General features: G+C 25.8%; 1 protein-coding gene and 1 long non-coding RNA gene across 8 annotated transcripts; one reads left to right on the top strand and one right to left on the bottom strand.

Annotated features, from left to right (window-relative positions):
- Nucleotides 1-6,087: 6,087 nt before the first annotated feature.
- Nucleotides 6,088-8,795, top strand: LOC136087376 (uncharacterized). Its single transcript, XR_010641756.1, has 3 exons — nucleotides 6,088-6,769; nucleotides 6,969-7,064; nucleotides 8,610-8,795. It is a non-coding gene; the product is annotated as an uncharacterized LOC136087376 (long non-coding RNA).
- Nucleotides 8,796-11,891: 3,096 nt separating this feature from the next.
- Nucleotides 11,892-18,145, bottom strand: LOC124813262 (potassium voltage-gated channel subfamily B member 1). Of its 7 annotated transcripts, none has more exons than XM_065809977.1 (5): nucleotides 14,509-18,145; nucleotides 14,257-14,297; nucleotides 13,888-13,951; nucleotides 12,938-13,031; nucleotides 11,892-12,085 (listed from the first exon to the last, which is right to left on the bottom strand). In XM_065809977.1, exon 1 carries the CDS (start codon nucleotides 17,947-17,949, stop codon nucleotides 16,624-16,626), a length of 1,326 nt encoding a protein of 441 aa, XP_065666049.1. In that variant the 5' UTR covers nucleotides 17,950-18,145; the 3' UTR covers nucleotides 11,892-12,085; nucleotides 12,938-13,031; nucleotides 13,888-13,951; nucleotides 14,257-14,297; nucleotides 14,509-16,623. The 7 variants fall into 7 exon arrangements, with proteins under 7 accessions (XP_065666049.1, XP_065666047.1, XP_065666050.1 ...); XM_065809975.1 differs by having other exon boundaries at nucleotides 13,907-13,951; XM_065809978.1 differs by having other exon boundaries at nucleotides 15,096-18,145.
- Nucleotides 18,146-23,303: the final 5,158 nt, after the last annotated feature.

Genomic DNA, 23,303 nt, shown 5'->3' with positions numbered 1-23,303 from the left:
TTACCCTAATATGCTTTATATGTTTTATAAAATATTTCATAAATGTTATATGTTTTATAAAATGTTTTTAAAAATGTGTAAATAAGGGAGTACCTATATTTTTCTTGTATATTATATTCAATTTTTATACTATAATTTTGTGTTTTGTATAAAAGAGTTTCTAAAAAATTCCTTTCTTGTATTTATAAAAATTTATTCTTATATTTTTTTATTTATTATAAATAAAATAAAATAAATATAAATTTGTCTTCGTGTTGTCCTAGCTGTATATTTACATTTTATGATAAATAATTTTGTAAACTTTTCTTTATGGTGAAATACATTATAATAATAATTAATCTGTGGAAAAGACATAAGGTCCTTAGAATATATTGCAGGTTATGTATTCCAAAATCCGTACTGGAAGTTAAGTAGTAATAATAATAATAATTATGGTGTAATATCTGAACAATGGCTTCACATTTTATTTTCTTCAAAAACTCAAAAGGAACAAAAACTTGTAGATATTAGAGAAAGAGGTGGATTGGGGAAAATGAATAAACTAGTGATAAACATTTTTGGCGAATGTGAAAAAATATTTCGAACCCATATAAGCAACAATTTTTGAAAAGATCAAAAGTAAAGTACTGGTTTCACAATTGCTAAGTAACTGTTTTTTTTAATTCCTGTTTCTATTACTTTTGTGATTTTTCTGAAACAGAAATTTTAGTCAAAGAAATTTTATTACTATTTTATTAGAAAATTTATGTTTTAAAAACAATAACTGATGTAGTAATAGAGGGTCTGAATATATATATATTTTGAAAGATGACATCTTGTATGAGAATATACTATATATTATTTTTAAAAATCAAAAAATACAGCTTCTCTCAATATTAATAATTTTATTATATGAGAAATTTTCACTGGATATCCATAATTATCACCAGCATCATCAGATTGTAGAGTATTACAACTATTTTTTAACCGTTATAGTTTATATAAAATTGTTACTATTGACGTTAGCGGTTGATTGGCTTCTTTTGTTTTTAAAATTAAATGACATCCAAAATATAGTTTTAACATATAAATGTTAAAACTATATTTTAGATGCCATTTTTTAAATCTAATTTAATTTTAAACTTAATTTTAATGAATATATTCATCAAGAATAATCCCGCCATTTTGCGCAGAATACATAATGTTTTGTATTTCTAGTGCCTCTCTAATTTTTCTTTCAAGCTTTATATTTTCTACCTTTAATGCTGCTGTTTTTTCCCAAATAATATTTTCTTTGCAAAAGGTTATATGAAGTGCTAATGCAGATTGATTAGGTTTCTTTTCGTTTATGCATCTCTGATGTTGGTGCATATGTGTATTTATCTGCATTTTTGTTTTACCTATGTAAACTTTGAATCAGTTTCATTTTCTTATATTGGTTCCAGGCTGGCCATTACTAGGTAGTTTTGATTTGTTTTTTGATGTTAATAAAGACCTTAAATTTAGGTTTGATTTAAATACTGTTTTTTGGAAAATTTTTCAAAGTTTTTGTGAAAGGCCTGGTACCCATGGTTAAGACACTACAGGAAAGTTGTTGCATTCTGATGGAATTGATTTTTATTCTGTCTTTTTTTGATGAAATTTGTGTTTAATATTCCTCAATTGCTTTTCATCGTACATTTTTAAATAAACATGTCATTTAAAAAAATTAATTTCGTTTTACAAATGATGTTTACTATAGATGAAGTAGGCTCTGTGGAGAAATCCTTTAAATATTCTTTAAAACATTCGAATGGTGGTTTGAATGCGGTTTAATTTAAATGATTAAATGATTTAATTTAAGTGATTCTTTTTTTTTCAATATACTTTGTACTCATATTTTTTATATACTATTGTGTTATTTATAATGGTTATATCAAGAAATTTAAGCGTTTTTGTCTCGTTTTCAACTAGCGTATTGTATTGAAGGATGATGTTGATTTAAAATATCTTGGAATTGTTTTGCTTATATATATATATATATATATATATATATATATATATATATATATATATATATATATATATATATATATATATATATTAGTAGAAAATCACTTAACTAAATTTTTTTCCATTTGACACCGTGTTTCATCAACAAAGATTCATCAGAAAATCTGATTTTCTGATGAATCTTTGTTGATGAAACACGGTGTCAAATGGAAAAAAATTTAGTTAAGTGATTTTCTACTAATATATAATAGCTCTGTTCTTTTAAGAACATTGAGCACTGTATTGTGTAGAATACCTTTTAAAGTTGATAAATATATATATATATATATATATATATATATATATATATATATAAATAGGCTTTTCAATTTTTTTTTAAATACGTTTCAATATACTTCTTCAAATGGGGAGAGTGGGGAGAAATGGGTTTCAGGAGAAGTGGGAAACCATTATTAGACATCATTTCGCTTTCCTGTGTGTGATTGAAATCGCTTTTTTAGAAAGTATTTTTGAAAAGTATTTTTGTAAATAATTTAAAATTGTAAAATTATTAAAGTAAATTATTAAGTTATCAATTTTAAAAAGAAAATAAAATTTTTGAGTTAAAAGTTTTCACATCTAATGTTTGAGTTTTCTTCAACTCTTTAATTCAACTACTTCAGGTGACTTACCTGATTAAAATTCAAGTTTTATTGCTTCTAAAAATTTTTTTTAACTTTGAACCTTAACGAAAGCCCCAAGGTGCATGAAGAGGAAGCCTTAAAATTAACTTATTGGGAAAAACCCCCCAATTTGTGTTATTTTACATGCATTCCATTATATTTTACAATCTAATTTTATTTTTTAGCTTTTCTTGCATAAAAAGTCATGGTTACTTATTTGCTTTTCCATTTTGAACCTATACTTATGTATAGAAAATGTACACGAAAAAGGCCTGTTTTATGAAAATCTAAAAACTGACCTAAAAATAGCAATTTTTTTATATTTTCCAATAGGCTCTATAATTTTTTATATTGATTGGTGCTCAGGGTAGCAAAAAATGCAAAATGGACACCTCAGTTGGTCATTTTCATTGAAAATTGATTTGCCAATTTTATAAGGAAATTTTGGGGCTCGAAATGATTTTGTGGCCACAGTTTTTTAGTAAATGGTCTAATTCCAAAACTCTCATAACAAAAGTTGTTGTCTATTGCCTATAGAGTATACATACAAAAATTCAGGGCAATCAGACAAAACATTTTTACCAAAACTAAAAACTGTCAAAATGTATGATTTTGCAAAACGTTTTGGCCTATAACTTTATAACCAAGCAAGATATATGCATGAGAATTTATACATTGATAGCCATACTATATAGGTACAACACCATAAAATTTCATGAAGTTTCAATGACCCATTTCAATTTTATGGCTTGTTTAGTAAATAATCGAAACAGTAAAAAAATTGGGAAATTTTCAACTTAAAATTGATTTTTTTTTCTCGGACGTAATAAATGGATTTTAAAACTCCCATTTCTGGACACCTACATTTTTCCACTATCACCCAATATAGGTAGCTTTTTCGGGTTAGCTAGAAGGGCACTATCCCCTAAAATATCAACAGTGATAGTTCGGCAAAGTTTAGTTCTTCAACACCCAAGAGGAAAGCATTAGAGGTTTGGAGAAAGAAACAATGATCGATTGCCTCATGAGTATTACGTTTTTAATCAACTCGTTGGAGTCGATAAAACAGTTACAAATTTTATTGAACTTGAGCGTCAGTGTGGAACTTATTGCAATCGAAAAAAACCGTCACTTTTAACAGTTTTACGTGGTAATGGAAATCAACTCTATTTAAAATCATGGTTTTTGATAAAAATAAAAAAAAGCGACGTCTTATGTCTAAGAAGAATATGCTACTAATATTGATAATGAAGTAAAAACATTGTGAAATTCGAAATCAGCATAAAAAATTAATTTAGAAAAAGTGGTTAAACTACTTAAAAAATCTAAAAAAAGTTTCCCCCCCCCCCCCCTATTATTATAGGTAAGAAAGATGAATAAAACAAAAGATGAACAAAACAACTCTAATTGGCAATATTATATCAACTGATGTTTTCAACAAGTCACTTAAAAAAGGTATTATTAAAATTGACATCTCGGACCACTTCCTTATATTTATCTCTATTAGTATCAACACAGTTAAAGTGTTGCAACAAAATACAAACGCTTAAAAAACGATCCTTTTCTGCTACTAATTTAAAAACATTTAAAGAACAAGTATTTTTTCTTCATTGGAAACAAATAAATACCTGTGCTGACGCTAATGTAGTTTATAATGCATTTTTCAAAACGTTTTATGAAATATATGATGCTAATTTTCCAAAACATACAGTAAATAGAAAACTAAAAGTGTAATGTCACCATGGATCACAAAAGAATTAATAAAATCCTCTAAAATTAAACAAAAACTGTACATAAAATATTTAAAGACAAAAACTGAACTAAGTAAAAGTTCTCTATAAAACTCACGCCAAAGAGTTTAAAAGACAAAAAAAAAATACAAAAAGAAGATACTATTTCAATTTGCTTGAGAAAAACAATCTTAATTCAAGACGCACATAGGAAATTCTTAGAGAATTCACTGACATACAAAAATTAAAAACGAGTGCATTGCCTAAAGCTATTAAAATTAATGAAGAAACATCCTATGATCAAAGTGTAATAGCTGACGACTTAAATATTTTTTTTGTATCAGTTGGTCCTAATCTGGCCCGAAAAATTCCTACACCTACAAATAAAATAAATAAATACGCTTTTCTAATTACTTCGTTTTTAAATTCTTTTGAGGTATCCTTTGAGAAATTTGAACGTTCTTTTAAAGTGCTTAAATCTAATAAATCAACTGGTCATGACAGTCCCAGTCGGCATATCTAGTATTGTAAATACTCTGAGTATTGATCACGTATAACATACCGCCATTGATACCAGAAAAATGCGCATTTAGTTTTAAGTTTCGAACTCGAGTTCAATACCACTTATTTATCAAAAATACGTATTTATAATATTTGATCAAAATCGGATATGATATCGAATCCGATTTTGATCAAATATTAACAAATAAGGGGAAAAACGAAAATCTTTGCTTATAAAGCGCATGCTATTTTATTGACATTTCTGTTATGCTATTACCTTTTTTGTTCTGTTTTAGAAAATTTAAAAAAATAAGTTAAAATTTTGAGCCAACACTGACACTTTAATTGTTGCTAAACGTTAAATTTTGTTATTAGGATTGCAGTTCTTTTATCTGTTTTTTGTTCTTTATTCAATAAGTATTTGATTTAAGTTAGATATGATTATAATTTGATATTTTATTACGAGATATATGTCTTTATATATAAATATATATGAACCTTTTTAGATATTTTCATGTTATTTTTAAATTTTTTGTTCACACAATTCAAGTTATATATGTTTATAGTTTGCATATGTGTTAATATTATGTTCAAAATTAAAAAGTTTTTGATAAATATATGTATGTGGTAATATGTGTTATATAATTGTTTTATAAATGAATTTTTAAAATAGTATAAAATGTATCTATTGTGTATATAAATATTATAAGAAGTGTTTATATATGTGTTACAAATTTAAATAAATATATTGTGTTTTATAGTTAGTATTTATGTTTATATTATGTTGTTTCCATGACATAGAAACAACATAATATAAACATATATACTAACTATAAAACACAATATATTTATTTAAATTTTATTATTTTATTACGAGATATATGTCTTTATATATAAATATATATGAACCTTTTTAGATATTTTCATGTTATTTTTAAATTTTTTGTTCACACAATTCAAGTTATATATGTTTATAGTTTGCATATGTGTTTATATTATGTTCAAAATTAAAAAGTTTTTGATAAATATATGTATGTGGTAATATGTGTTATATAATTGTTTTATAAATGAATTTTTAAAATAGTATAAAATGTATCTATTGTGTATATAAATATTATAAGAAGTGTTTATATATGTTATACAAATTTAAATAAATATATTGTGTTTTATAGTTAGTATATATGTTTATATTATGTTGTTTCCATGACATAGAAACAACATAATATAAACATATATACTAACTATAAAACACAATATATTTATTTAAATTTATATAACATATATAAACACTTCTTATAATATTTATGGACCATGTTTTCAAAGTGTGTGACTTGGCAAACGTGTTGAGCAAGATTTTGCATAAAGTTGTTATTTATGTTACTAATGTTGTTACATTTGGCTTACCTTTATGTTGGTGTCTATTGTTAAAAATTATAAGTGGTTTTATTATTGAAAGTCACTGCTTTTAATCATTCACTAAAAGCCACTCAAGAAAAGTCATTTTGCCACATATACATTTTGTTTATATCTTAATTTGAATTTTTAGAACCATGACGTACCAACATGAATTGTTTTCTAAAAGCTAACATGAAATAACAATACTTAACAACTACTACTCTCTTATCATGACATCTTATCTCTATCTGTTATATTGATTTGTGATTCATATATGATATTTTTCTTTGTATTTACTTATCGATTACATTTTTTTATTTCAGATTTATCATATGATGGATTTATGCAATATAAAAGAACGAATATATGTAAATTTTTATGAATTTTTTAAAAACATCTGCTAATAATTAGTCCAGTCAATGTTCAAACTTCAATTTTGCATATGTCATCTTTCAGTAGTTTCTAGGCTTTTCTAAATGTGTTTCTTATTCACATGGTTTTACAAGCAAGGTATGCAAGCAAATTTGAGCTGAAAGTTTTTTTTTAGCCTTTAAGGAGAATTGGCGTTACACTTTTTTAAATTTAATTTGTTTAAATATAGTAGTTTTAACAAATAAATGTTTGTTTGTTCTTTGTTTTTTTACTTATTTGTTTTCAGATTCTTAAGAACTTGCCAACTTATCTAAGTAAGTTTTTTATTTCTTTTTAGTGCAATTGGAAAGAGCTGAAAGTTACTTTTAAAGCAATTGAAAAGAACTGAAGTGTTTTTTAGTTACTTCACACGGTATAACTGATACTGATTTGAGTAAGTTTACTATTTTGTTTTATTTTATATTGGATTTATTTGATATTTGATATATGTTATATTTGATATATATTTTATGTATTTAACATGGAAAACTGACTGTAATTTGTTGACACAAAAGTTTATAAACATAAATCTGCCTATATTTCAGTATATTTTATATTTCTCTGTATCTTTATAAATATTCTTTCTTAGAAAAAATATTTAAATTTCTTAGAAAAAAACAGACTAGAAAAAATAAATAAATTTCTTTGAAAGTAGTTGAAAAAAATGATGATGTATTTCCATATTTCATTGTGTAAAGTGTAATACCACTTTTTAAAGGTATGTTAATAGATATATAGGGGAACATGGGGCAAGATGACGACTGTTTCGAAAAACGCCTGTATCTTAGTCTGTCCAAAAAATAAAATTTACCTTTAGCTGGTGATGTAGCGATGTAATAAATCAAGTCAAACGAGGATAATAAGTTTTTTTCTCAATGTCAGAAAAACTTTTTTAATACTTAGCTTTCGTCACAAAAATAATATTTAAAAAGAAACCATTGATAAATCTAGTAAAATTAATCTACTTCCCTTTCAGCTAAAGTCAACTGTTATATTTAGTTTTGCTTAGGAGATAACTGTAGGTTGTCATCTTGCCCCATTCGTTATTTTACCCCATGTTCCCCTATATATATATATATATATATATATATATATATATATATATATATATATATATATATATATATATATATATATATATATATATATATATATATATATATATATATTTAGATAATAATTTAGAGTAAAATATACTGATTGGCATTGCTTCATTTTTTTATACAAGATTGTGCATTTATTATTTTTATGCATTAAGGTAAAAATAATTTTGTGCATTGTAGTCAAGATTCTTTTTTAATTAAAAATAATTGATGTAAATAAATGTTGTTTAATATTTTTGATAAACGACTAATGTATGTAAACATATAAAAAGATATGGATTTCAATAAATCTTAAGTTTAAATAAAGTCTTTGATTAGAAAAGATCACAATTTGTAAGATTCTTTTACGTTCATTTATTCAGTTGCAACAATAGTAAGATTACTGGTAATATGTTTAATGATAATAGTTAAATTGAAATAGATAGTATAAGGCTCAACAAAGTTATTAATGTAAGTGCTTATAGGCAACTTGAAAATAGTAGTCAAATGAAAAAAATAGATCATTTCTAAGAAATATTTTACGATTTGCTTGCTATTTTATGGTATAATTGTTTAAATTGTTTAACTATAATTGTCCCTCGATTGTTCAAATATTGTAATAAATAAAATCTTTTCAGTCCAAATATTTAAGTTAATAAAATATTTTATTAAGTTGTGGTGTTATTTGCCAGTGTTACTACATTGTGTTGTCTAGCCTTTTTATAATCTTTTTTAATTATTCTGTAGTCACGGAATATATATTTTCTGTTATTATTATCCTAATTCTACTAACAATACAATGCAAATAGTACTTTTGTAATTAAAAATTGTATTTTTTTTTTAATTTTATTTTTTAGGTATTTTCAGGCTTTCCGTTTCTGGTACCTGTGTTGTGACAGATTTTAAAAAGAACTCAACTGTTGTTAATGCGGTCTTCGTCGTTAACTATAAGCAATGACGTTACTGAAAGGGAGTCAAAGTTAAAATATTTATAGATAAATTTGTATTTAATTTTTTAGATAATATATCAAGTTATTAATGTGTTTTTATTGTTATTAATGATTTAATAACTCATAACCCGTATTATGGGTTGCTTACTGCTGGTCATTATCATTATGTTATGAATTAATATTAGTTAATAAAATTGTATTGAATATTCTCTGGTTATCGTGTTTTATACGTGTTTAAATGCGAGTTTGATACTCAGTAGGCGTCGCATTGTATACCTGTCTACGCATCTGATGTCGTATTGTATACTGTCTGTATACGCATCTGATGTCTATTTTTAATGCGCGTTTGACACGATAAAATGGCTAACAAATATTCGTAAATAATGCGTATTCTGGAAAGTTTTAAATGCGCATGTAATACCAGGAAAATATCGTATTGAATATTCTCTGGTTATCGTGTTTTATACGTGTTTACAAGAGTTTCAAATGCGAGTTTGATACTCAGAAGGCGTCGTATTGTATACCTGTCTTTATACGCATCTAATGCGTATTTCTAATGCGTATTCGACACGATAAAATGGCTAACATACATACCACATCGATACGTATTTAAACGAGTTTCTAATGCGCATTTACAACTAAATTTGCCGACTGGGGTATTAATTCCAATGTTATTACCGAATCGTATAAAGTCATTAAAGATTTCAAGTTTTACATTGTTCAATAAAACAGGGTATTTTTCCCGACAATCTGAAAGTAGCCAGAGTTTTACCAATATTTAAAGGTGGAGATGAAACCAGTGTCTCAAATTATCGCCCAATTTCAATTTTGCCTGTTTTTTCTAAAATTTTAGAAAAATATTATATAATGTAATTTTCAACCATTTATCTTTAAATAATATACTGTATCAAAATCAATACGGATTTTCAAAAAATAATTCAACCGAACACGCTATACTACAAATTACCCGCAATATTTCTAAATCTTTTGAAAAATCGCAATATACGTTAGGCGTTTTCATTTATCTATCAAAAGCCTTTGATACGAATGACAACATAATTCTATTAAAAAAAATTGAGTTTTATGGTATTAAAGGAAATATTTTAATGATACTTAAAAGTTATTTAATCAACCGTAAACAGTTTATTTATAGTAATACAAATGCTCGTTCCAATTTACTAGATATAACATGTGGGGTCCCTCAGGGTTCTGTTCAAGGACCCCTCCTCTTTTTAATTTACATTAATGATCTCTCTGAAGCCTCTAATTTAATGACGGTCATGTTTGCTGATGATACTTATCTCTTTTTATCTCATAATAACATAACGACATTATTCCAAAATATGAACCTTGAATTAACAAAAATTTCTAACTGGTTTAAAGAAAATAAGTTGTCACTCAATGTTGAGAATTGGACACTTTTTCATCAAACTTCAAAAAAAAAGTTATTGCCTCCTGTCATGCCTTTACTTTTTATTGACAAAAGTTCAAATTAAAAGAGAAATAATTACTAACTTTTTAGGTATCTATATTGATGAAAACCTTAGTTGAAAATATCACATTGATTTATTGTCCAAAAAAATTGCTCGAAATATAGGAGTTATGTATAAAGCTAGAAATTTTAAAAATAAGCACAGTTTAGCACAATTATATTTCTCTTTAATTCATTGCCATATAAATTATGCAAACATTGTCTGGGGTAATACCAACAAATCTAAACTGCAACCTCTTTATCGTCAGCAGAAGCATATTGCTCCTCTTATCAATTATAAAGATCAACTTGCTCATGCCAAACCATTTTTATTTCAAATGAAAATTCTTAATATTTATCAACTGAATATTTTTAATATACTTTGTTTTATGTAAAACTAACGCATCTCCTGTTTCCTTTCATAACTTATATACCTTGAAAGAAACAAATAAATATAACTTAACAAATGATAATCTAGTTCGGCAACCTTTTTCTCTAACTAATTTTGGAAAGTCTTGTATCGCATTTCGAAGAGCTTTTCTTTGGAACAAAATAGTTTTGAAAAATTTTGATTTTTCCCATTAATGGAATTACATTTCATTCACAAAAAAACTGAAAGAAATAGTTTTATCTTTTGAAGACTTATCTTTATGTTTTTAACATTTTATGAAAATATGAAACTTATTATATAATGTAATATACAATAATATCGGATTCACTATTTTTGTGTTTATGAAATAAGTACTATTTTATACAAACTTTGTATTTATATATAAGAATCAATTATAACTTCTTTACAAATTTCTTTATATATTTTTGCGAAATTTTTGTTTTTCGCAAATTATTTCTTTGACATTTTTGTTTTACTTTAATGCAATTAATATTCACGAGCGGTTTTCGATGATAAGACCTAAAGGTCTTCTGCCAGTATCCACGTTCTATTTATTATGTTTTTAATTTTTATACTTGTATGTTTTATTATATTTGTTATTCTATAACGATTTTTTAATTGTTACTGTATAACAATTTTTTTTTAATCTTATTGTATAAATTTATTAAATATTTAAGAAAAAAAAAAAATTCAAAAAAAAAAAAAAAAAAAATATGGCGTTTTATAAACCACGAATCTCTAGCTTCCGAGGCAAGCGCGCTAAACACTGCGCTACTCTACGGCTACGTCTCCCAGTCGGCAAATTTAGTTGTAAATGCGCATTAGAAACTCGTTTAAATACGTATCGATGTGGTATGTATGTTAGCCATTTTATCGTGTCGAATACGCATTAGAAATACGCATTAGATGCGTATAAAGACAGGTATACAATACGACGCCTACTGAGTATCAAACTCGCATTTGAAACTCTTGTAAACACGTATAAAACACGATAACCAGAGAATATTTAATACGATATTTTCCTGGTATAACATGCGCATTTAAAACTTTCCAGAATACGCATTATTTACGAATATATGTTAGCCATTTAATCGTGTCAAACGCGCATTAAAAATAGACATCAGATGCGTATAAAGACAGGTATACAATACGACGCCTACTGAGTATCAAACTCGCATTTAAACACGTATAAAACAAGATAACCAGAGAATATTCAATACAATTTTATTAACTAATATGAGTTCATAGCATAATGATAATGACTAGCAGTAAGCAGTCCGTAATACGGGTTATGAGTTATTAAATCATTGATAACAATAAAAACACATTAATAACTTGATATATTATCTAAAATATTAAATACAAATTTATCTATAAATATTTTAACTTTGACTCCGTATCAGCAACGTCATTGCTTATAGGTAACGACATAAAGACCGCATTAACATCAGTTGAGTTCTTTTTAAAATCTGTCACAACACAAGTACCAGAAAAGGAAAGTCAAGGAAAGCCTGCAAATACCTAAAAAAAGACATGAAAAAAAAAATTACAATTTTTAATTACAAAAGTACTATTTGCATTTTATTGTTAGTAGAATTAGGATAATAATAACAGAAAATATATGAACCTGTCATTTCGAAAAGGGCACAAGCCCATTGTTATAATTTAATCGGGTGTATAAATTTAAATGGGTGTTATAAATTAACACCCATTTACTAAAACTTTTCAAAATCAACAAAAATATGATTTTTATTAAAATAATGTCTAAGTTGCTAAAGAAATTAAACATAGAAGTAGATAAATAAAGAACGTATATAATTTTTGTATTTTTTATTTTTTATAAAAAAAACATAAACCATACAGAAATTTTTAATTCAAACTTATAAACTGCTAAAAGTTTTGGACTTATGTCCATTTTGAAATGACAGGTTCATATATTCTGTCTACAGAATGATTAAAAAAGATTATAAAAAGGCTAGACAATGTATACATTGTTACTATAGTAACGCTGGCAAATAACACCACAACTTAATAAGATATTTTATTAACTTAAATACTTGGACTAAAAAGATTTTATTTATTACAATAATTGAACAATCAAGGGACAATTATAGTTAAACAATTTGAGCAACTATATCATAAAATAGCAAGCAACTGGTAAAATATTTCTTATAAATGGTCATTATCATTTGTGGTTTTAAGAAATACGTAAGAGCTCAGTAATTACATAAGTTTTATTAAATCTCCCACTCATCTTAGAGAGAGAGAGAAAGAAAGTGTTTCCAAAGCAGCATGTTAACAAATGTAAAAAAGCACGGAATAAATACTAGTAACTGGTTTCATTATGTTACCAGTAAACAAAATTATTTTTACCTTGATTAAAAGCTAATTTCCAGCATTTATAAATTAAGCTCCAGCTTCTCTCTAACTGATGACTAATGATTAATAGAGTAAATTTCATATCATACTAAAATTACAAAATTAAAACCATGTTTTAACAGTTAGCTTACTAATCAAAAGATGACAAAGGATAGACAAACTAAAAAAAAATGAAAAAAAGAACACAATTATGATAGAAATTATAAAAAAAATTATTTAGATTTAAAAGTGTTAATTGTTACTAAAAATAGTTAAACTCATACTTTGCTTTGTTCTGAAGTGTCTAAAGTAGTTTCAAATTAACAGACATTAACACTGCTTGACACTGAATTCTGTCAAGTAAGTTTTCTGCACTTCGAGTTACATTTCTTACATTTCAACAACGATTAATTTCATCCTGCCTAGATCTCTTTTTTTCATATGACAACTATTTTAAAGTTGCCTATTAGCATTTAACATTAATAACTTTGTTGAGCTTAATACTATCTATTTCAATTTCACTTTTATCATATTACCAGTAATCTTACTATTGTTACAATTGAATAAATGAACGTAAAAGAATCTTACAAATTGTGATCTTTTCTAATCAAAAACTTTATTTAAACTTAAGATTTATTGAAATCCATATCTTTTTACATTTATCTATTATCTATTTACATATATATATATATATATATATATATATATATATATATATATATATATATATATATATATATATATATATATATATATATATATATATATATATATATATATATAATATATATATATATATATATATATATATATACTGAAATATAGGCAGATTTAAGTTTATAAACTTTAGTGTCAACAAATTACAGTCAGTTTTTCATGTTAAATACACAAAATATATATCTAATATAATATATATCAAATATAAAATAAATCCAATATAAAATAAAACAAAACAGTAAACTTACTCAAACCAGTATCACTTACACTGTGTGAAGTAACTAAAAAACACTTCAGTTCTTTTCAATCACTCTAAAAAATAACTTTCAGCTCTTTCCAAAAGCACTTAAAAATAAAACAAAACTCGCTTAGCTGAGTTGCCTAGTTTATAAGAATCTGAAAACAGATAAGTAAAAAACCAAGAACAAACAAACATTTATTTTTTAGAACTACTATATTTAAACAAATTAAAATAAAACAAAGAATAGCGCCAATTCTCCTTAAAAGCTAAAAAAATTTTCAGCTCAAATTTGCTTGCAGACCTTGCTTGTAAAATAAAATGTGAATAAGAAACACATTTAGAAAAGCCTAGAAAAAATTCATAAAAATTTACATACATTTGTTCTTTTATATCGCATAAATCCATGATATGATAAATCTGAAATGAAAAAATGTAATTGATAAGTAAATACAAAGAAAAAAATCAAATATGAATCGAAAATCAATATATCTGATAGAGATAAGATGTCATGATAAGTGAGTAGTAGTTGTTAAATATTGTTATTTCATGTTAGCTTTTAGAAAACAATTCATGTTTGTACTTCATGGTTCTAAAAATTTAAATTGAGATATAAACAAAATGTATATACGGCAAAATGATTTTTCTTGAGTGGCTTTTAGTGAATGATTAAAAGCAGTGAGTTTCAATAATATAACCACTTATAACTTTCAACAATGGACACCAACATTAAGGTAAGCCAAATGTAACAACATTAGTAACATAAATAACAACTTTACGCAAAATCTTGCTCAACACGTTTGCCAAGTCGCACACTTTGAAAACATGGAAACAACATAATATAAACATACATAATAACTATAAAACACAATACATTTATTCAAATTTATATAACATATACAAAAACCTCATATAATATTTATATACACAATAGGTACATTTTATACTATTTTAATGACACATTTATAAAACATTTACATAACACATATTACCACATACATATATTTATCAAAAACTTTTTAACTTTGAACATAACATAAACATATATGCAAACTATAAACATATATAACTTGAATTGCGCGAACAAAAAATTTAAAAATAACATGAAAAAATTTAAAAAGATTTATATATATATTCATATATATGAATATATATATAAAAACATATTTCTCGTAATAAAATATCAAATTTTAATTATATTTAATTTAAATCAAATACTTATTGAATAAAGGGCAAAAAACAGATAGAAGAACTGCAATCCTTATAACAAAATTTAACGTTTAGCAACAATAAAATGTCAGTGTTGGCTCGAAATTTTAATTTCTTTTTCTAAATTTTTTAAAACAGTACAAAAAAAAGGTAATAGCATAACAGAAATGTTAATAAAATAATAATCAACATAATAGAATAAGCAAGGTATGAAATGATAGGATTTATAATATATTTGAATTATATTAATTTAGGACTTAATAAATAAAATAAAGATAATAAGAAAATAAGAATATAATAAAAAATTAGAACAAAACAAAATAAATTTAAAAGTAGTAATAAATATTTTTATGATAAAGTTTTAATAACTTTTTTAGTACAAAAAAGTACTGTAACTGTATTGGAGATATGCGATACTGCTTTAGCAGAACGATATCTCTTCATACAACTTTTCATGTATTCCTGACTATTCCTTTTCATTCCAGACAAACTTTTTACTAAATATTTCAAATGAAAACTTTTTTATTTAAATTTTGCTTTCACAATTTCAGTTTAAGCATGCGCTTTATAGCAAAGATTTTCGTTTTTCCGTTATATGTTGATATTTGATCGAGATCGGGTACGATATCGTATCCGATTTTGATCAAATATTAAATAATACGTATTTTTGATAAATAAGTGGTATTGAACTCGAATTCGAAACTTAAAACTAAATGCGCATTTTTCTGGTATCAACGGCGGTATGTTATACGTGATCAATACTCTGAGTATTTACAATACTAGATATGCCGACTGGGCTATGTTACGCTACGGCTGCTCTATAGGGGTTGATTGCAGACCTCACTTCTTGATAATATGAACAGTTGTTAAAAACTTATCCAATTAATTTCGATTACATTTTTTTTAGGTTACAAACTACATTTCAAAATTTTATTTTTCCAACGCAAAGGCGCCATTTTGAGTTGCCGCTGGAATAATTATACTACTAAGACTGTGCCACAATTTTAGGCTTTGTTCTCTCTCCAGCTAATCTATTATACCTCCCTGCTGAATTGGGAAGAGAATAAATGCAGGTTGTCAAAATACATTAAAATACCTTGAAAATCATACTAAAAAAAATTATCGCTTGACTTTTTCATGTATCCAAACACATTCTTGTTTTTATTATTTCATTGTTTTTATACTTATTTTATTTTTTACAATAAATATATCTAATAGATTTTTATTTTAATTATATCTTGATTTATAATTTTTGTTATATTGAATGATTATACATTCATACATACATACATATATATATATATATATATTTACTTTTTAACTTTTTAAATGTGACTCCCGTTTTTTCCCGTGTACTCGTCATATATATCCTTAAATATCATATAAACAGTGAAAACATGTTATTTTAACCAGTTTTTTATTAGACATCTTTATACAGTATCTTTTGACAGTTTTATCATTAGACAGCTACATTATACCGATCGCATATTATATAGGGTAGAGGAAGTCAATAACTTGTAGTAAAATATTATGTAATTTAAAAACTTCCACTTTCCAAAAGTTTCTTTTGATTTTTTAAACTTTTAAGTATTTCTTTATTTTTTGACTTTTGTTGTTTTATATTCCAAATATCGAATCCTAGTCCGAAACAAATACAAACAAATATTGTTCCTAAAAGAATCTGGTACAAGTTATTTTTTGCAAACATATCAAATATGGAATCTATGTGTATATTATCCGTGTGGCAATACTTTCGAAATTGATCTACAGAACGAGTGTAAACTTCATCAACATATTTGTTCATGCAGTTAAACGCATTTTTAGCACTCTGAGACAAATTCATAGAAATAAGACAATTTATGTACAAAGTTGCAGGCAAAATTTTAACAACTCGAAGAGGTACTGGATTGCTATCATCTTCTATTTCCACTTGATACCAAGCAGTTACGTCAGCATTCATAAGTGCAGCAAACACCTTTTTGCTGCGTACTAAATCAAGAGCATTTTCGTAAGATTCGGCAGGAACTGCGATTGCACCATGGACATTTTTTGCAGTGTGATATTCAAAAGAGCTTTGAACTACAGAAACTTCCTTTTTATAAATGTCTAAATATTTTAAACTTGTTATTGCTTCTGTTAGTGTTGCAGTTATAAGACACCCTAAAATAACACTAAAAAGCATCCATATGGAAGCAACTATGCGACCAATTATTGTCTTAGGGACAATGTCACCGTATCCAACTGTTGTCATAGATACCACACTCCACCACATACCAGTAATTGTTCCTTTAATAAAATTATTTGAAAACAAATTGTTTGATCTTGCTTCAGCAGCCCATATTGAAAATCCGAAAATTACTGAAAGCATTAAAATGAGGATAAGAATTTGTCGGCAACCTAAAATTCCGCGAGATAATTTATAAGGTAAAGAAATCATATCGCGACGAACAATAACTGCAATTCCATCAGATTTAAAAAGTTGAAATGAACGTAGACCTCTAGAAATCTCGTGACTTTTATTGATCAAGTTGGCGTCATCCGGAAACCAAACAGCTTTGTTTTGAGAAACTTTTTCAAGCTCATTTGTACCGTATTTTGTTTTAGAAGTTAATAGGTCTAAATATTGTTTTCGTGAGGGAAGAAGAGCTGTAAAGTTTAACAAAGTTTCATTACGACAATAATACTCTCCTTGTTTAAATATCATTGGAATTATACCATCTATATATCCGTCAGCAGTTTTGAATATAAAAGGTCTTACTTCCCAAAAAATACCTTGAAGTTCTATTGTTGTGTTAATATGAGTTAAGGATATGCACAAAATAAATAAGTTTATATACATTTTATTTCCTGCAAACAAATCCATTTCATGAATAATATTTGACGAAAACTTTTTAAAACTTTAAAACATAACTTTTATGTTTTGAATATGTTGAACGCTTATCATCTTATCACTGAAAACTTTAAAAAAGAAGCCAAGCAGGTTTACGATTAGTAAAATAATTATTTATGCGCTTATAAAGACTTTTTTTTTTTTAAGCTCCTTGTGCTATATTTGCTCGCTGATAATAATATCTTGTGCAATATTTGCTCGCTGATAACAATATTTGATTGTGATCATAACATGTGTTTTTTTTTTGCTTTATTTATTTTTTTTTAATTTTGTTTATAAAAAAACTATATTAGACCTTTTATTATTTGTTGCCACCTAAAATTATCAATCTAAAATCAATCTTAAGTTACGCCAATAATACTTTAAACTGACCGGTATTTTTTCAAACCTCAACGTTTTCATTGAGCACATTTACAAACATACCTCAAAAGATGACTTGTGCTTTTACCAACAATCCATCTACATAAAGATTTTCAGCAAACTTTATTGTTTTTTTTGGTCAAGTATTATTTTAAATTAAATGAAATAAAACTAAATTATATGCTACGTAAAGTATGAAATTAATATGAGTTAAATTTTCCTCAAAACAAGATAGTGTAAAATATTTCATTAAAAAAAGTTTTTCTAAAATATTTAATACTTTTAACACCTAAACACAATTTAAGATTAAATGATTCTAATAACTAACAGTAACCATAATAACCATGATTAACATTAAAAAGTTTAACAGTTAATATAAACTATTTTTTAATCGCAACATGGAGTGCTTAACGTGAAAAAAAAACAATAGATTTTTTCAGTACAAAAATTGTTCTGTAATATGAGTATACTAAAAACATTATTTTCAAAAAAGAAAACCGGAAATATATTTTCTAAAAATCAGATTTCTGTAATCTGATTAAAAAAAATTTATTGAAGATACCAAAAAACTTATTTGTACTTTTGGTAAAGATTTAACTTCCAGCGTCAGCTCTCTAAAAATTGCATGTTCAGAGAAACAAATACGGAACATTGCATGTTCAGAGATATGCAATATATTAACTTTTTACAAAAAAAAGTTAACATATCGCATATATTAAACTATGTACTAAACATATTTTTATTTGCTACTAATACGGCGATCTTCTATTTATTAGAATTTTTTTTTTATAGAGAGGATTAATGTTCAATCATTGTGTTACTTCATTAAAACTATTTTTGTAATTTCTACCTATATCTACAATATCGCTTTTTTAAGTTACTCGAACGCATAATGTATAATAGGCTTAACAGCTACTTAACGGTAAACAACACGTTGTTCAACAAGTAATTTGGTTCTAAAAAAATCACTCAACCGATCACACTTTGACCGAGCTAGTAACTCATGTAACAAATGCCCTAAATGATGATTGTTTGATATTAGGAGTTTTTATTGATCTGTTTAAACTCTTTGACACCGCAAATCATGTCATTCTTCTTCATAAACTCAAACATTATTGAATAAAAAACAAAAACTTACTCTGGTTTAAAGAATATTTATCAAGCAGAAAACAGTTTATACAATATGAAACAGGTAAAACGTCCAAAAATATACTGACATGTGGAGTTCCTCAAGGCTCGATTTTAGGACCACTATTATGTTTACTTTATATAAATGATTTTCTTTAACATCAAGGTTATTAAATTTTATTTTATTTGCCGATGACTCCGACCTGTTTTATTCACATAGAGATATTAAAACGCTTTTTACAGTGGTTAATGAAAAGTTAAACGAAGTAAACGAATAGTTTACATGTAATAAACTATCGCCTAACTTAACAAAAACTAAGTTTATACTATTTCAAAAACAAAACAAAACAGATATTCTTCCCGTAAAATTACCTGATCTAAAAATAAATAAAATAAATATTACTAGAAAATCATCTGTAAACTTCTTAGGTGTATTTTATCTTGAAAGACTTATATAAGCTCTCTGAAAAAAAAACTTTCAAGAAATATTGCAATAATGTATAAAGCAAAACCATTCTTAAACATTAGGTCTTTAAAAAATTTATATTTTTCTTTTATACATAGTTATTTAACTTACGGAAATATTGTATGGACAAGCACAAATTACACAAAGTTGAAAAAAATTTATTCAAAACAAAAACATGCTTGCAGAATTGTATTTGGAGCAACAAGATATATGCCTTGCGAGTCACTTCTAAGTATGCTTGGATCATTAAACGTATAAAAAATTAATGTATATATTTAGTCTTAAAATTCATGTATAAAATAAAACACGAACAATCTTCAACAATGTTTAATCAATATTTTAATAAAATAAGCCATAAATATCCCACCAGATTTTCAGGAAACAAATTTGTAACCCCAAAATTTAATCTAAAGTTATGTTCTTATTCTATTTAGTATAGGGGACCTTTTATATGGAAAAGTTTTAAACAGATTGTTCATAATAAAAAACAAACAGTTCCGCAGTTAGAGCAGCCGTGGCGCAGTGGTTAGAGTTCTGGCTGAGAACCCAGAGGTCCGAGGTTCGACGCCGGCTCTAGCTCAATAAGCGACATTGGTAAGAAAGGAGGCGTGAGCCTCTAGTTTCTTATCTCTTCCGCAGTGCTCCGTAATAAGACCGTAAGGACTTCTGGGAGCACCTAAATAACCTAAAAAAAAAAAAAAAATTCAAAGCTAACTTAAAATATCATTTAGTAAATATGGATTTTGATATTTTAAATATTGCCAGTCTTCTTTAGAAGTTATCAAAATAAATTTATAATGGTACATTAACTTAAGCAACTTTAACATGTTAACTACCAAAAAGCTAAAAATAAGAAGAAGATCAACTATTATTATTGTGAATATCGATGTTTTTATCACACTTCTTTAAAAGTGTTCACTTTTGAATATTTAGTCTTGAAGTTTAAAAAGTGTTTTTTTGTTTTTGTTTCATTTAATCTAAACATGCAGTATCTTTTTGTAAATTATCTTATATTAATTTTATTTTTGAAACTTTTATATATTTTATGTTGCTGTTGATGGAATTTTATTCATTTTATTATAAAAACGACAATACGAGGCAATATGTATATATATGTGTGTGTATATGTGTCATGTGCGTATGTGTGAATGTATATACACATATATATTTATACATTTTATATCTTTCTTACTAGGTTTACTTTTAATTTTTTAGTACTTTTTTGTTTCTAAACTTCTTATACTTGACGTTTTGTAAAGATTATTTAATATTTTACGGACTGGTAAAATACGATTGTAATGGGGCTCGGTGATAAGGCTAATTGACGCTTTCTTCTTGCTCCAGCCATTTCCTTTTGTTATAATTGTACGTTGTATATATTCTTAAGGGCGAAATAAATGAAACTTCTACTACTACCTCATGCCAGAAATAAAACAAAAGACATTAGACGGAGATGATTGAAAAAGTTGTTATCAAAATTTACCCCCTAGCATAATCAACTACAAAAAATCTTAAAAGAGATTGTATTAATTGGAAATAAATAATCAATTGTAAATTGAAAGCTGCCAGTAATTTACAGTTTAACTCAACAAACTCTCACCCTTAACAAATATCTAAGGCTAATGTTAAAATACATATTTTTGCTGGAATTTATTGAGTCTAGTAATCAAAACGTCACGAACTTTCTTACGAACGTCGATTATCCTAAAAATTGATTTTCTACAAAAAAATTGATTAAAACAAGGGTTGTCAAATAAAATCTCAAATAAAAATAAGTTTTGCACAGTGCAAAGCTTGTTATTAATTAAGATTTGTACCGTACTCTCCTACATAAATAACCAAAATTTGACAACCCAAGTCAAAACATCGGCATTTTTTAATTTATAACAAACCCAGCGGGCACAAAACGTCTGCTGGAAGTCTTAAGGACGTCCTACGGACATATGACGTCCAAAAGACGTTGTATAAACGTCACACGGACGTCTGAGCCCGTTGGGTAGAATAAAATTTTGGGTAATGCATAATGATTAATTAATAATTATGGTCAGTTAAAATGAGCTTTTAATTTAAATAGACTAAATAGAATTTTTGTACATTTTTGTAATTTGCAGAACCACGAAAGTATCAATTACCGAGTGATTTTATTTAACTTTAATTAAACTTTATATATTTTGTACTTAATTGTTTTTTTATTTGCCAAAATAAAAAATTTAAAAAGAAGCAATAGCTAGCCGAAAAGGGAAGGTGTTGAACTCTGTTACTTTTTTTTCACAAAAAGTAAATTACTGCTAAATAAAACATTTTTTGCTTGTTGCTTAAAATACTTTAATCAAATAATCTTACAACACCTGCTTTAAAAAAAAGTTTTTTGTATATATTTATATTAATAATTGAAAAAAACATTTAAATAAAGATAATGCGATAAAGATTTAAAAAAGTTATGTAATATAAATTTATATTGCATAATTTTTATTGATATTTAGTTAGACATACTGAACAGCTACCTATGCTACTGTCCAGTATGTCTAATTTAAAAACGTTGATGCTGAGTATCAAACATTTTAACTTTCCTTACTAAAATTGCTTTGAGTCAGAGATTTTACTTGAAGGTCATAAAAAAAGAGAAAAAAAAAAAAAAGAAATAAAAAACTCGTAAAGATTGTTTAAGTATAAACTGTAGTTGAAATGCATTGATCTAACTTGCGTAATAACCTTATATAAATATAAACCTATTCTTGGTCTGGTAAATTGTTTGTTTTGTTTTTTTTTATAAAAATTTTAATATGTTTTTATTCTATGAACGTCTTAAAAGAATATATCATACTTTAAATATGTCATTATTGACAGTGTTTTAACATATTTTTCAGTACCAAAAACCTGGGTTACTTTGAATAGCATGTTAACTTTAAATACAAATCTTTTTTTTCTTTCAAGTTGCAACTATGACAAGAATTTTTATAAAACTGTTCAAACCTTAAACTTCAAAGTATTAAAAATGTTATTGGTATACATTTTTTCACAGACTAACTTAATTTGTATAACGTTCAAAGTAACCCCACTACATAAATTGTCATAAACATAAAAGAACTTAGATATTTCCTTTGTCATGCCTGTTTTATATAAAATATTTATAAATAAAAATTAATATAACAGGTGTATAAACGATAAGTCACACCCACATACAAACACATATTTTTTCTAGCTGTAACTATGTGTGTATATCTGTGTGTGTTTATATAACATGTGTATATTGGTTTCAAAGATAATTGTGAAAAAAACGAAAATTTCACACAAATAAAGTAGTGACTAAATTTATGCAACCCACTGTATATATATATATATATATATATATATATATATATATATATATATA

This window comes from Hydra vulgaris, chromosome 11 (genome assembly GCF_038396675.1).
Source record: "Hydra vulgaris chromosome 11, alternate assembly HydraT2T_AEP".
Taxonomy (NCBI): Eukaryota; Metazoa; Cnidaria; class Hydrozoa; order Anthoathecata; family Hydridae; genus Hydra; species Hydra vulgaris.
The sequence above is the reverse complement of the archived record's forward strand: the minus strand, read 5'-3'. Positions and strand labels throughout refer to the sequence as shown.